This window comes from Brienomyrus brachyistius, chromosome 22, assembly GCF_023856365.1.
Source record: "Brienomyrus brachyistius isolate T26 chromosome 22, BBRACH_0.4, whole genome shotgun sequence".
Taxonomy (NCBI): Eukaryota; Metazoa; Chordata; class Actinopteri; order Osteoglossiformes; family Mormyridae; genus Brienomyrus; species Brienomyrus brachyistius.
The window spans coordinates 15,375,188-15,390,172 of NC_064554.1; the positions used below are offsets into that span (position 1 = coordinate 15,375,188).

The 14,985-nt window shown below is 44.4% G+C and overlaps 2 protein-coding genes and 1 long non-coding RNA gene across 7 annotated transcripts; 2 read left to right on the forward strand and 1 right to left on the reverse strand.

Annotated features, from left to right (window-relative positions):
* Window positions 1-628: 628 nt before the first annotated feature.
* On the reverse strand, window positions 629-8,321 carry LOC125717662 (uncharacterized). Its single transcript, XR_007384579.1, has 3 exons — window positions 8,193-8,321; window positions 2,153-5,162; window positions 629-1,807 (listed from the first exon to the last, which is right to left on the reverse strand). It is a non-coding gene; the product is annotated as an uncharacterized LOC125717662 (long non-coding RNA).
* Window positions 1,318-6,321, forward strand: LOC125717658 (kelch-like protein 11). The gene is made up of 2 exons (XM_048990820.1): window positions 1,318-1,775; window positions 2,731-6,321. Exons 1-2 carry the CDS (start codon window positions 1,318-1,320, stop codon window positions 4,313-4,315), a joined length of 2,043 nt encoding a protein of 680 aa, XP_048846777.1. The 3' UTR covers window positions 4,316-6,321.
* On the forward strand, window positions 7,546-14,844 carry LOC125717661 (7-methylguanosine phosphate-specific 5'-nucleotidase-like). 5 transcript variants are annotated; one of them, XM_048990829.1, is made up of 10 exons: window positions 7,546-7,682; window positions 8,725-8,820; window positions 10,451-10,549; window positions 10,791-10,860; window positions 11,560-11,606; window positions 11,990-12,075; window positions 12,212-12,301; window positions 12,567-12,729; window positions 13,136-13,336; window positions 13,740-14,844. In XM_048990829.1, the coding sequence occupies exons 2-10, from the start codon at window positions 8,734-8,736 to the stop codon at window positions 13,848-13,850; spliced, it is 954 nt and encodes a 317-aa protein (XP_048846786.1). In that variant the 5' UTR covers window positions 7,546-7,682; window positions 8,725-8,733; the 3' UTR covers window positions 13,851-14,844. The 5 variants fall into 5 exon arrangements, with proteins under 5 accessions (XP_048846786.1, XP_048846785.1, XP_048846787.1 ...); XM_048990828.1 differs by lacking the exon at window positions 7,546-7,682 and adding an exon at window positions 7,843-8,020; XM_048990830.1 differs by lacking the exon at window positions 7,546-7,682 and adding an exon at window positions 8,182-8,296.
* Window positions 14,845-14,985: the final 141 nt, after the last annotated feature.

The window sequence follows — 14,985 nt, forward strand, 5'->3', positions numbered from 1 at the left end:
GTTCTAATATGTTAATTACCGTGACCAGACCCTGTAAAATACATGGAAATATATTAAACACGCATGATTTAACGCAGAACACGTCCAGAAATTTATTTTGACAATCCTACTCAAAAGAAAAATATGAGTTAATTTCAGGATTAAAAAAATTTAATTAATGTTATTTCAGGACTGATTTTACAAATTCTACAAAAAAATATTAGCTTGTAACGTTCAGTATATTGCTACTCTCTAGAGTTGTGACGTTCGCGAACGAACCGATTCTTTTGAACTGCTCATAAACATGAACGATGGGAGCCGAGTCGCGGCTGGGGGGGAGCCGTTCTTTCTGTCGTTCTTTTTTTCCTATGCGTGTTTCACACAGATGCACACAAATTAGCTCCTCGGCGAGACAGAACAGTTATAGGGGGAGGGGCGCACCCAGCGCAGGGGTGCTCCTGCCTAACAGCATGATGATAGTTGTGCACGCATCCTTCACGTGAGTGCTCCAGTGGAAATAAACCCTGCATGCCTCTGTCATTGGGTAGGAGCGGAGCCATTACTTGTGCACGCTGCCGTGATAACAATGTTCTTGTGTGGACGTGTTTGTAGTAAAAGCTGTTTTACACAGAAATTCTTTGCAGCCGGCTTTGTTTTTGATGTTTATTTGTGAGTAGGTATTGTATGAATAACATAAGTCAACTTAGCTTTACGCATACACACACTTAAGGTAAATCCAAAATAGTGATGTCACTGTCTAAGCAGAGGGATGTTGTGCAACCCTATGGAATATAGTCCACACGTGACAAATGAGGTAATAATCAATATTTCAGAATAATTCAAACTCAGATATTGGTGTGTGATATCTGAGTTTTAATTATTTGACTACAAATCTCACCTCATCATTCCTCCCATTGATTATTTCCAGGATAAACTGAGATGCCCCCAAGCTGGCTTCTTAAAACTGACTAAATATTTTAAAAGAGCCAAAAGAGCCGTTCTATTGAACGGCTCTTTGAAAGGAACGGATCGCCAAGATCCGGATCCCCTCAAAGAGCCATAAATCCCATCACCACTACTCTCCATAGGGCCACGTACCTTTTCAAAAAGAAGCGCGTGGCTGCCGCGCAGGCCTGATCTCCTCACACCACGCCCAGTTAGGTCACTGCAGTGACGTCACTCAGCGCCTTATGCGCATGCACCAAATTTAGGGTTTTCGGGTTTGGGTTCGTGTGTGTGTGTGTGTGTGTGTGTTTGTGTGTAGGCGCGCGTGTCCGCGTCCTGTGGGCGCTCCTGCATCCTACTGCCGCAATTTCTATCGTAGCGTTGGCAGCCAGCATGGCGGCAGCCGCCCCTAACCCGGAGGATGTAAACCGGACCGGCGGTGGCAACGGCACGACGAGTTCTTTGGCCGGGGACGGAGACTCGGAAGAGGCCGAGGGCTTTAACTCCACCACTCATTGCTCGGAGCTGTCTCGTCGGCAGAACGAGCAGCGGAAGCAGGGGCTGTTCTGCGATGTGACGCTGGCCTTCAGCAGCGGCGGGGCCGCCGGTGGCGTGAGGAGCTGCGAGTTCTCCGCCCACCGCTCCGTGCTGGCGGCGGCCACCGACTACTTCACCCCGCTGCTCGGAGGGCAGTATTCCGAGTCGCTGTCCCGACGCGTGGAGATGAAGGAGTGGAGTTCCGAAATGGGGCCCGACCCGGAGACCGTGGAAATCGTCATCCAGTACATGTATACCGGGGAAATACGGGTCAGCACTTGCAACGTCCACGAAGTTCTGGAGCTGGCTGACAGGTGAGGGGCAACCATCTGTGGCTGTGGCTGGCCTGCAGTCGTAGGGTTATAAACGATCAGCAAACACTAGAAAATATGCACAAGAACGTCGTGATTTCAAGCCTGGCGGCTGTTCATTGCATTTTTGTACATAGACGGTTGTTTTACAGCTGTATCACATACTGTGTATATATGTGTGTCCATATATATATATATATATATATATATATATATATATATATATATATATATATATATACACACACATACACACACACTTAGCTGGTTATTTTAGTTAGTGATCGCAAGGCTGGACAAGAGGATTCAGGCAGACGGATAGCCATCAAATGTAAGTGTGTGTGCAGAAATGATCCGGTCGCCGCATTTCAGTTACTTACCACATACTGCCGACCTCTTGGCAGTAGTAATATTTAGATTTTTGAAGCTTGCAGAATGGAATATTTTTCCGGTGGGGAAGGAGGTCTGTAAAGGTATGCAGTAACCCTCTTTACGGGGTTCCCTTTGCGTGTGTTTAGTTCAGTGTTTCCTGTCTCTTTGTAGCAGATGAGTGACCAAACGCGTTTGTATCCCTGGCGAAAAACTTGTCAGTCCTGAAATTCTGCCATGACCTCCCTATGCTGGTAGCCAGCTGCAATTAAAACTGGTTTGTTTTTGAAAGAAATAAGGGTCACTTTTCCTGTGCTTTTTCAATACATATTTTCTTTCGTCTCCAAAAAACAGGATATAGTTTACAGTTTTGCGACAAACTACTTTAGTCGAAGAAAATGCGCATGAATCCTATTAATCGAATGTTATTAAATATTTTATTTAATGGAAAAAATATCCAAGGCATTAATTTAATTTAATAGTAAAACAGCATCCATAAAGGAAAATGCATTTACAGAGTGCTTGTCTATGTAAGTCAAGTTTTCTTAGACATTTGTTGTTGATAGTATGTTCTGCTCTTATGGTCCAGGTTCTTACTGGGCCAGCTGAAAGACTTCTGTGGCGAATTCCTGAAAAAGAAGCTGAATCTGACCAACTGCGTGGCTGTGCACAGCCTGGCCCACATGTACTCACTGGACCAGCTGGCGCTGCGTGCTGCTGACATGATCCGGCGAAACTTCCACAAGGTCATCCAGGACGAGGAGTTTTACACACTGCCCTTCCACCTGGTGCGCGACTGGCTGTCGGACGCTGAGATCACCGTGGACTCAGAGGAGGTTCTCTTCGAGGCCATCGTCAAGTGGGTGCAGAGAAACCTGGCCGAGCGAGAGAAGCACTTTGAGGAGCTCTTCCGCCTTTTGCGGCTGCCTCAGATCAAGCCCACCTACCTGACGCGGGTGGTCAAGTCGGAGCGGCTGGTGGCCGATCGGGAGGCCTGCCGCCGGCTCGTCTCGGAGGCGGTGGAGGGTCACGCCCTCCGTTTTGAGAGCCATAAGTCGGCCGATCTGGAATTCTGGTCCTCCTACATGGCCTCCTTCCAGCCGCGCTTCGGCCAGAACATGGACGTGATCATGGTGGTGGGTGGGGTCTCGGAGGGGGGAGACTACCTGAGCGAGTGTGTCGGTTACTTCATCCACGAGGACCGCTGGGTCAACCTGCCTCACATCCACAACCATCTGGACGGCCACGCCATCGCTACCACCGAGTCGCACGTCTACGTGGCGGGCTCTATGGAGCCCGGCTTCGCCAAGACCATGGAGCGCTACAACCCCAATCGCAACACCTGGGAGCAGGTCAGCAACCTGACCACTCGCAAACACTCGTTCGGGCTCACCTGCATCAAAGACGTCCTCTACAGCATCGGGGGCCACGGCAACTTCAGTCCCGGCTTCAAGGACGTGAGCGTCTACGAGCCCGAGCAGGATAAGTGGCACAACCTGGAGTCGGCGCCCAAGATCCTGCGGGACGTGAAGGCGGTGAGCGTAGAGGACCGCTACGTGTACGTGACGGCCCGCACGCCCGTAGACACGGACAGTGACGACGGGCTGAAGACCATCACCACGCGCTACGATACCGAAAGCAGGCAGTGGCAAGACATGGAGTCCTTGCCCCTCATCGACAACTACTGCATCTTTCAGATGGCTGTGGCGGCCACCAACTTCTACCACACCGCCTCCTGCTGCCCCAAGAGCTACGCGGTGCGAGACGAGGTGGCCCGGCAGAAGGTCGGCACCCGCGCCTCCGACGAGATACTAGAAAGCTTGCCGCCCGAGGTCACCAGCATCGAGGGGGCCGCCATCTGCCACTTCGGAGAGGATGTCTTCATCATCGGGGGCTGGAAGAACAGCGACGACGTGGACAAGCAGTACCGCAAGGAGGCCTATCGCTACTGCGCAGAGAGGAAGCGCTGGACTCTGCTCCCGCCAATGCCGCAGCCGCGGTGCCGGGCCACCGCCTGCCACGTTCGCATCCCGTACCGCTTCCTGTACGGCTGCCAGCGATACCCCATGCCTCAGAACCTGGCCCGACAGCGGGACCGCATGCAGCAGATGCAGCAGCTGCACCGCCGCACCCTCACGCTGCGCAGGCAGCTGCAGTCACAGATCGAGTGCTGAGCTTTCGCCTTCCTGCGCAAACTACGCGGTCGTCGTCATTGCAGTGCCTAACCTGCCCACTAGATGGTCTTGTTTCTGTTTCTGTTGTTTAGTTTGAAGTCGAATAGTTCAATGTCATGTGGCAGTAATGTGACCAACACCATTCCGCACAGTGACAGTTTCAAATCGCAGTATTTTGTTTTCAGAGGAGTTCGATTTTTGTTTTATATACATGTATTTATATGTCTTATGTTCGTTAATTTAATTTCTATCCTTGAAAAGTATTACGGAATTCTCCTCTGCTTTGGACCTCTGTTGTTATTACCGTGGAAGAGGCTGCCATAAGATGTGGGGAAGTGTCCAGCAGGGTGTGCTGTGAACCAGCATTTAATTCGTGCACAGAGATGATCTCTGGATGGGATCTGAGGAGATAATCCGCTAGAAGTCGGCTAGACACATCATATCACGGCATGTGTAATGGCCGTTACGATTTCTTGATACGTTATTTGATTTTAAACAGGAAGCCACGGCAGCCTGCTTAGTAGCTGACAGACGGCAGCTTTTTGAAGATTTCTTAAAGGAATGGAACAAATGACTATACATTCCTCTATGATGCACTTGATCTCTAATCGATGTCTTAAGTGGCTAATGTAGCACTGAGTCTTAGAGATGGCGAGGGAACAATGGAATGGGCAAGTTTGGTTTTTGTTAGGTGGGCACTCTGAGAGGTGACTGGAAAGGGGAAACGGGGTGACAATATCCCGGCATCTTTACTGTCGTCGGGAAGCCAGGGACAGTCGGCTGCCAAACTCTCACCCGATCCCCAAAACACAAGGAACTCAAAGAATTATTTTGAAATGGGATCCACCTGCAAAATGGAATCCAACACAACAGACAGTGGTTATATTCCTACAACTATATACCAACACATTCCATAAATACATGTATAAACACAGAAACTATTATTATTATTATTATTTTAGCAAATGCATTCTTTTGGGGTGAGTTGCACTGCCATTTTTTCCATTTTGTTACGCTGGTCTACTGGACCAATCCTGGAGTATCCAGTGAAGATTACGCCACCAGTGCTGTGAGTCCTGGGACTCACCAGTCCAGCGGTCTGATGACATCAACACACTACATTCCTCTCACTGTAAATGTTTGGACAGTTGTGTATCAAAGTATTGATTTTTATTACATTAATATGAGTACCAATATGTGTAACCGCCCGCTGTGTGCACAGGGTAGGGTTGCAGAAAACACTCCGCTTATGTATAATTATTCTGATTTTAGTGCAGATGCTAATACAGCTAGAGCTTGCTTGACCGTACTCCTTGTAGAAGAGGAGATGGAGACTTTTGCATTTATGGTGGAGAACAACGATGCTATGAATGCTTTGAGATAAAAATGCCAGTGGCGATGGTGGAAAAATGATTCAAAGTCAGTGATAGGTAGGATCTTCTTGTACTGTCAAACACTAACTGGTTCAGCCTACGATTTCTAGTGGTTGGTAATCTTCATGAATGTCTCTGCATCTGTAGGGTGTCTAGTGGAGAGTGGGTTTTCCAATATTGCCTCTAGTTGGCCCCGTTTTTCTGATGGCTATTCTGTGACGATCGTTACTGAAAACCTAAAATGGAAATTTCCGCTCGTCGCTGGTTAGCACGAACAGGTTAGCGGATTGTCTGTTCCGTTTATCTCTTTTGGGTGCAAAGTTGAATGGCTACGCTATGCTAACTCTGTCAGGAGAAAATGGGTCCTATTCCTTTAAGGCCACTTACGTAGGCACTGTGACGTTGCCATTGATAGTTAAGCTATTAGTTGTGCCATTCCTGCACATTAATAAAAGTAGCGTGGGTAGCTCTGCAGTTAGTAGATCTGCTGTATCCCGCTTCTCTTTTGTCAATGTACAGAAATTTGAAATGTTACATGGTTTATATTTTGCTTTGCATGTGAAATCAGTCAGTACAGCAGACATAGTGAAGTAAATGCTGTAATTAATATTTACAATAAATTTTTTGTATGATTTTTTTTGTGCTAATTCTCAGCTATTTTTTTAGTCAAAAGCATAGACATTCCTGCTGTAATATTTTGAGGACCTGGCCTGGAAACTTTATATTTCACAATCTGAATCTGCATTTTCAACGAGTAATTAAATGTATGTTCAAATTGAAATATCACAAAAGGTAGAAAGATATGCTTTATTTTAAATATTTGTCATTTATTTCTATAAGGATAAACATTTACACGTCACTGCCCAGAGTAAGCAAATGCAGCAGTCTCGTGCATTACGTTAATTTTGATACCGGAATTTAATTTTACTTACCGAGTTCCGCAATATAACACTGTAAGCCGCGATGGTTCGACATTTCAGCCAAATGTATTAAAAACATATATCAGCCAAAACCAACATATTTTGCACCAGTTTTCTTCGGCATAATAAATGAATAAAGTTTGACTGCATTTCATTTTATTTAAAATTGTTACTTATGCCAGCTTTTTATTGTACTAGTGATATTTGGTAACCTATACTGAGTAAAGACCACTGAAGTTTCACTACCACTTGTGAACGCAGGGGGCGCTATGCCTCTGCATTCAGATGTGTGGATTATCGGGGACGAGCAAACTGACAGTAAAGAAGTCAAGGCTGGTTATTAGACCCCATTTCACTGAACCAGCAGATTGGAAAGTCACCCAAACAAAACGAAATCCCATATATTTATGCGTAAGATAGGAATTTATTGGCATGTTAATTTCTTTGCCCAGTATCACATAAAAAGAAAAAATGAGTGTGATCTGGCTTTCACTCCAACATGTCCCCTTCCTCCTGCTACAGATTCCAGGGTGACCATGAGTACTTTGTGAGTACGTAAACCGAAACGTTCTCCTCTACAGTCTTATATACCAGTGTTTTATATGATAATTATATGAGTATTCTGTCATGTTAAAACAAAATTTAATACCAAATGTATTTATCATTAAAACAGTGTAGACATACACAGGAAAGATCTTTCATTATATTATACATTATATATTTTTTTAAAAACAGTTATTTATACAGCTATTTTATATCTGTGCCTAAAATTCTCTCTGTCATCTTTCCTCCTGCAATTCCGAAACATACAGTTGGATAGACCGGAGCCAATGTCCCATTACCCCATGTACGATATTTTCCTCGTGCAGGACCCGCATCCTCTGCGGGGTGTGCGCGTGCTTTTGGTTGGGCTTGCTCCACCCCCAGTTTTTATACTTCCAAATATTACACGGCTGTGATGGACCTCTAATACCAACTCAGATTTACATTAGAAAATATTTTTTTATATAAGCTATTGATTAACAACATCATAAGTTTAGGACATGATGTAATATAGCCCCGCGGTATAAACTGGTAAGTTCGGGACGAATTAGATTTTTTTTTCCTAATTTTTAAAAGTCTAATTTGAGCATTTTTCTTAGTTTTAAAAATGATAGTTTTACGTAGACATGGTGGGTTTATAGGCGTTGACCAGTACTGATGTCAGCGAGACATCGCGGGAGCGCGTCACCGGTGTCAGTGCAGCCGGAGACGAAGCGGCAGGCCGCGGATTCCCGTTTGCTGTCGCTCCGCAGCCGCTGTGCTGTCATTACTTCAGTATTTCGTCGGTGTGCGAGACAGCAAACTTATACTGTGGTTAATTTCTGTGGGGTTGTGTTAACATAAGAGGGGTCCACACATTTCATAAAATGGCAAGTACTTCTGCCCTCAGTTTAGCCGCTGTTGCTAGCCGGCTAAACGTCTTGTTAGCCTGCTAACTAGCAAGTTACACGTCACACATTACGATTTTTAAACACGTAAAATGACTAAATGCAGGATTCGACATCATTTCTAGCTTTGCAGACATACATATATTTTTCTTACCGAATGCGTTAGTCAACGTCTAGCGTCTTGTGCGTGTTTTATTCTTTTTTTTGTCGCTGACCGCTAGCAGCTAGCAGCGCCGTTCACTTTCCCGTTATAACGAGGTTCTGACTCGTCATATTATTTGGGGAGCCGCTGAAAGTTGTATTACGTAACCTGTCGGATAAATACTACTAAGAATTTAGTATGTATGTGTTGATAATATGTACAGACACCGGCGATATGTTATCGGGCTGGTAACACTCGGCGGGGGAGGGGATCAGACCGGTGTTTTCAGTGTATAAAGGCCTGACATGGCGGATGCCGTTTTGGCCGTCGAATATTACTCGGAGGGATCATATATTCGTTATAATCAATGACAAGATTTTAGTATCGTAGTAGAGTTTGGTAGTGGAAGAAAATAACCTGTTAGCTATAAATGATCAGTAAATGACGGTGTGGATCCTATTAACATAGTACAAACCTACACCCCATGTGTAAGATATATATGTTAACAAGTCTGAGTGAAGTTTCACTTTTTTCCGTACTGCAGATCGCTGAGATGGGCAAGCCCTCGGTGCCAAGGAGAGAGCACAGGGTGGAGGAGGTCATCGAGCCGGTGGCCCCGGCCGGGAACAACGATTTGCAGGTACGAGCAGTGACTACCCAGTTAGGCACCAGTAAGTGGGAGGATGTGCACCAGCTGAGCATAAAGAGTCACTGTCACGCAACACTCAGCTGTTTGATTGAAGCAAAACCTTGGTCTGGATTTCTGTTTTCTGAACCTGAACTTTCCATTTATGTCTTTAATGGGTTATTTTTGCGAGTAACTTGTCCGACGCTGACTACTGGGCTCCTAATTTGTGCCTCACTGAGGATGTGCTGGCGAGCTTTCTGAGCGAGTGTCTTAGTGAACTTCGCATTTACTGTGCCCATAGCGGACTAATATATATTACGTATTTCCTTGTTATAACGATTGCTGAAATTCCGGCTTGTTTAAATGAATCACGTTACTCCGGTAGCTGCTAAAAACAGCGAGTACAAGCAGGGACGCATATAACTGGTACGCATTTGCGCTGGTACATTAATCGATTGTCGCACGTATTGGTTTTTAAGGGTGAATATAAGCAAATACGAAGCAGATATGTGTTTCCTAATGATATGTATAAGACACCAGTGCCATTTTATCTAGCTGGTAACACTCGGAGAGTTGGAGGTTCTTTGCTTATACTGGGAGGATATGTGAGGCGAGACAGCAAGACCCGTGTCATTCTTGTATGTACCTTAGACATACAAATAATCCTGATGTAATAATAATAATAATAATAATTGATACTGTATTGATCCTCATGGGGAAATTGTCTTTACGCCTCCCTCAACTTGCTCTTTGTAGAGTAAGTTGACCGCGAAGGGCTGCCACGTACCTGTTGGGGCCCCCAGGGAGCTGGGGGTTAAGGGCCTCGCTCAAGGACCCGCAGACGTGCATTAATTACAATCAAGGTCCAGTTTTAATATTGAGGAATTGTTAGGTTTTGGTAGAGGACAAAGATTACCCATTGCCTAGCCTTGCATAGTACTGAACAAGCATTCCCATTTGATTCAAGATTCTGACCTGTGCCTTATGTCAAGCATAGACAACCCTGATCCTGGAGTTACTACCTGATATCAGGTGTGGTTCACCAGAGACCAGGTTGGATGGAAAACCTGCTGGATTCCGGCACTCCAGGATCAGGATTGCCTACCCTTGCCTTATGTAACACATTGCCATGACTTAAACGTTTATGATAGGGTGGCTTGATCTTGGGGTGACCATATAACCCGTGTCAGGGAGGATACTATGAGCTAGGATGGGATTTATAAGTTATTGTTTCAATTAAAAGGACCTGGATTTCACATGAGCACTGAGTTCTTGCCGTGTGCTGATAGGTCAGTCTTCCGTAATCATCCATGTATCACTAATATTGTGAAACGAACCAGTCAAAGCACAAGAAGAACTGAACTATTTAGCCAAGCACTTGAGCCTTTCAGTTTTAAAGTAGTTTGTAGAACCTAAAGTAGCTCAAAGTGTCCTCCCTGACATGGATTATCTGCTCACCCCACAACTTGAACTGCCTCAGATGACTGAAATTTATCAGTTAAAGCAGCTTTGCAATCAATAAGCTTTTGGTATCTGGTGGCTTAAAGCCTGTAAACACCGTAAAAACCCCCCATGGTTTTTTTTTCTCTCTTTTTTACACTTATGTTGAACTGCTGTGGTTTCACTGCTCCTCCCGTCCTAGATCTCTCAGCTGTACAAGTCCTCAGTGCGGATGAAAGACCCTCGCAGAGTGGTGGAGATCATTGAGTCCATGCGACTCGCTGGGAGTAGCACTTTACAGGTACAGACAGCGGTCTCCCCGCTCAGAAGCAGAGAAGGAAAAGGCCAGCTTCAGTGGGGAAATATAGCTAAAATATTGATGTATCCAAAAATGGCCTTTAATCAAACCTTGGTTTGGGTCTGGCCTTCTATCTCAAAGCGAGTTTAAGGCCACTTAGTGGTGATCCTGTAAGGATGCTTAGCATATATATATATATATATATATATATATATATAATATATATTTTTTTTTCCCTCTGTAGGTAATTTCAGACTTTGACATGACCCTCACTAGGTTTGCATGCAATGGAACACGATGTCCCACCTGTCACAGTAAGTAAAATTAAGATTCACTTTATTGATCCTGGGGGGAGGGGGGATTCTGGTGCATGCAGCAGCAATAACATAGTGTGTACTATGTATGAATATACATATAGTGCCAAACAGACAAGGTACAAAGACACTGCGCATAGTGCAGATAAAGAAAACATACCGCAAGCATATTTGGACAGAATACAGTTGCACACTGAAATATTCTGTGAATGTGTTAATAAAAATAAGATGCAAAATTATGTGCAATTAGGGTAGAAAGCAGCAAGGAAATCTTTGGATTATAACAGGACAGGATCCTTTCTAACGTGTTTTGACTGTGAATGGGGAGTGACAGGTTGGGAGGAGGCATTGTGGTGTCCAATGGCAGCGGGCAGGAATGTTCCCCAGCAGCATTTTTTGGGGGAATGAATGAGCTGACGACTAAATGTGCTTCAGCATAGCGTACCCTGTAGTGGACAGGCAGGCCTCTCAGCCTGATATTTTTTTAAATCTGCTTCTCTTCTATTGCAATATTGGTTACTTGATTGATAAGAACTCTGGTATTAGGCTGAGAAGTGTTCCTGACTTATGTTTATGTCAAAGGTTAGCTGTCTCAAAATGCTTTGCACGTCCGTTTCGCTTTAACCCTCCCTGCCGCTACATCGTGGTGTCTGTTTTTGAAAGGCATTAGTGTCAGATTGTATGTTTGTCTCACTGCAGATATCCTGGACAACAGCGCGCTCATCAGTGGAGATTGTAAAAAAATGGTGAGTTACCCTCATATAGGTCAACCCCAGTTAAAGAGAACTTTAAAAATAATAACAGGACACAGTTGTTTTTTTTTAAGTGTTTTTTTTTTCTTTATTTTTCTGGTGCAGTTGCATGTTGTGCTAGAAATCAGGCAACTCACTGCAGAAACATATTTGAAGATCACCAAAACGATTCCTGCCTGTAGACTGTAGGATTCTTTCTGATGGAATGGATGCTGGTGTGGAGATAACAGAACGTTTCCCAGTATAGTCACTAAACACTCAGGATTCTAAAATGGTTCTATTGAAGTCATCAGTGTCCTCTTGTTGCGGAGAAATGTATAACAGTAAGAACCTAGAAAGATGAAGAACGTTAAGATGTACTTCCTTTTGCCCTACAGCTGAGAGAGCTGCTGGACAAGTATTATCCAATAGAGTTTGATGCATCACTTACAGTGGAGGAAAAGGTGCCGCACATGGTGGATTGGTGTGTAAGATTTGCTTTATTATCCAGATAACACGGAATGATGTGGAATGTTAGACTCCACACATTTGAAAACTCATGAAAGGATTCCAGTGTTATGCACAGTGTCCAGTTGAAGTTTGTGTGTGGTGTTCTGCAGGTGGACCAAAGCCCACAAACTGCTAATCGAACAGAAGATACAGAAGGACTTGCTAGCCAGAGCCGTAAAGGATTCCAATGCCATGCTCAGGTCAAGTGTCCTCACCTTTCTGTGTCATACCTGCTCATATGTAGATATCGGGCATAATTTTTTTTCCTATATTATTGTTTCTTGTTCATTGCCACATTCGGACTTCCAAAACAAATATGTATCTAGAGTGTTTTTAGATGTCCATTTACTTTGGTTTGTTTACCAGAAATACATAACTGAAAATGCAAGGCATACATTTTTTTCAGCCTTGTAATTTTATACAAGAGATAAGGAATAAGATGATGATGGTTCATCTTACCTCCAGGGATGACTATAAGTTGTTCTTTGACCACCTGCTGGAGGATGACATCCCCCTGGTGATCTTCTCTGCTGGGATTGGAGATGTCCTTGAAGAAGTCATCAGGCAGGCTGGTGTCTTTCACTCCAACATCATGGTGTTCTCCAACTACATGGACTTTGATGCGATGGTGAGTCCCACTGGCTTGAGTCTTGAGTGCTTTCAGTGTACTGCATTGGGATTACTAATTGCATGCATAAAATGGTGATGTTTGCAGCAGCAAAATCTGTAACTGGAATTAATCAAAAATCAAGTTCAGGTCCAGAAAGTACAAATCCTGACCAAGAGTTTGTTTCAACCAACCAGTTGAGCAGCCTCAGACTGTGATTCGTTATGTTCAACTGGTTGGATGAAACAAAATCTTGGTCTGTATTTGTACTTTCTGGACCTGAACTTTCCACCTCTGTAATTAGCGATTTTTTTTTTTTTTTTTCTTGTCAATACTAGATAAAAGTGGAAAGTTTTTAGGTATTTTTGGAAGGAGGTCTGGTGTAGAGGGCTATGCTTTACCCACCCCGGCACCTTTCTGCGATCAGGGCACCCTGCAGGCCTTCAAAGGGAAGCTGATCCACACCTTCAACAAGAACGGGCTCACGCTGGTCGAGTCGAGCCACTTCCCGAGGCTGCGTGACCGACACAATGTACTGCTGCTGGGGGACTCTCTGGGGGACCTCAACATGGTCGACGGGCTGCCGGACACGGACAATATCCTGAAGATTGGCTTCCTCAATGATAAAGTACTGCGACAGCGAGGGGGGCAGGCGGGGGGGGCTCAGTGAGATTTCATTTAGAAATTTGAAGCTAGTTAAGCCCGAATGAGTGCATTTTTTAAAACGATTGGGTGGATCTTTGAGCACATTTAGCTACATTACATTTCATAGCTTTTTTTTTGTTTAATATGACACTTTTATTCAAAGTAACATAGTAGATGGAAGGGTTACAATATATGTGCTTCATGAGCTTCGTGTCATTAGCACAGCGCTCTACTTGTTGAGCTACAGGAGCTTGCCTTGGTTGATCGAGGGATGAAGTGAAGAAACCTAGTCCTCTTGCAGTTTTTGCTGTGTGAGCAGACGTCGGGCTGCAAGTGATCCGGTTTAGACTTTACGGTGTTGCTCACCTTCTGGCCGTTTCCAACAGGTGGAGGAATGGAGGGAGCCCTACATGAACAGTTACGACATAGTGCTGGAGAAGGACGAGACCATGGATGTGCCCAACGCCATATTGAATTACATCACAGGTCACCAGTGAAGATCCCTAGAAGGCTTCAGAGCAGAGCTGGGTACTGATCCACCATCTTCCACCCCAGCAAGCATTTTTTTTTATTATTATTCAAGGGGTAAGCCTGCCCTAAACAGTGAAAATGCACAGACCACTCCAGTTCCTGTGTAGAAACCTATCAGCTCTTTATATATAGAACGTACTCAGGACCGTAGTATTTTCCCAAGGTTTATCCTGCTGGTTGAAAGAACTTTGTTGCCTAAGGGAATGCTTGGTAGAATTATCATATTTTTTTTAATGTAAAACAGACAATTGAGCCTTTGCACCATGGTGCAACTTTATTGAAGGTACCTACTCGCAGGATGTGTTGCGAAGACATAAATCGGGACAGACACGGTGTTAGTGATAGAGCACTAATGTAAATTATCCTTTTTTTTAGGCCAGTGTCTTAGGCACTTTTTTCCACATCATGGCTGCCACACGCACACACCGTTCACATTTTATTTGAGGAGCCGGAAGGATAATTTACACTAACACTGGTTAGAAGTTAAATGTTTGTTACTCTGTGTCACAGCAGTGGCTTTTGTGCAACCTAAAAACATCCACTTAGTTGGTTTTCATGTTGATTTTAATGACTTTTTTTTGGTTCATATTTAGCAAAAATAGTGATGTTCTGGGAGTAAAATGCAACTTACTGGCCAGAGGGTTGTGTGCTGAACTTAAGACCAGATGTTCTGGGTGTCCAGAATGCAACAAACACATCTGTGAATTTTAGAGTTTAAGAGGATGTTTAAGGAGGGGACTGCTGTGATAGGCCAATGCACTATCCTTCCATCAGGAGCTGCTTCCATCATGGGTATGATGTGTGGTGCTGTTTTAGGGGTTTGTTTTTAAGCAATTGTGAACTGTATCTTGCAGCTTTGTGCTTTGTCTGTTCAGGAGATAACAGCTGCTGTTATGGCATGTGTGGTGTTATGGCATGTTTTGGTTGTTCTCACACAATAAAACTGCATGTTAAAATGTTCTTCACGTTGGATCCATGGGTTGGGCTTCGTTGTAATGCTTTACTCCAGTGTTCATATAAAGATACTTTACCGTGTTCGCTCATGACCAACACAAGTGCATGAACATGGAGGAGAAGAGAAACTCCAATGTGGGTCTACAG

Bases quoted from the DNA above. Each gene is read 5' to 3' on its own strand.
- LOC125717658 (XM_048990820.1), top strand. From the start codon at position 1,318: ATGGCGGCAGCCGCCCCTAACCCGGAGGATGTAAACCGGACCGGCGGT. The intron at 1,776-2,730 runs GTGAGGGGCAAC...CTTATGGTCCAG, and splicing joins GTTCTGGAGCTGGCTGACAG to GTTCTTACTGGGCCAGCTGA.
- LOC125717661 (XM_048990826.1), top strand. From the start codon at position 8,665: ATGTGTAAGATATATATGTTAACAAGTCTGAGTGAAGTTTCACTTTTT. The intron at 12,302-12,566 runs GTCAAGTGTCCT...TCTTACCTCCAG, and splicing joins GATTCCAATGCCATGCTCAG to GGATGACTATAAGTTGTTCT. The intron at 13,337-13,739 runs GTACTGCGACAG...CGTTTCCAACAG, and splicing joins TTGGCTTCCTCAATGATAAA to GTGGAGGAATGGAGGGAGCC.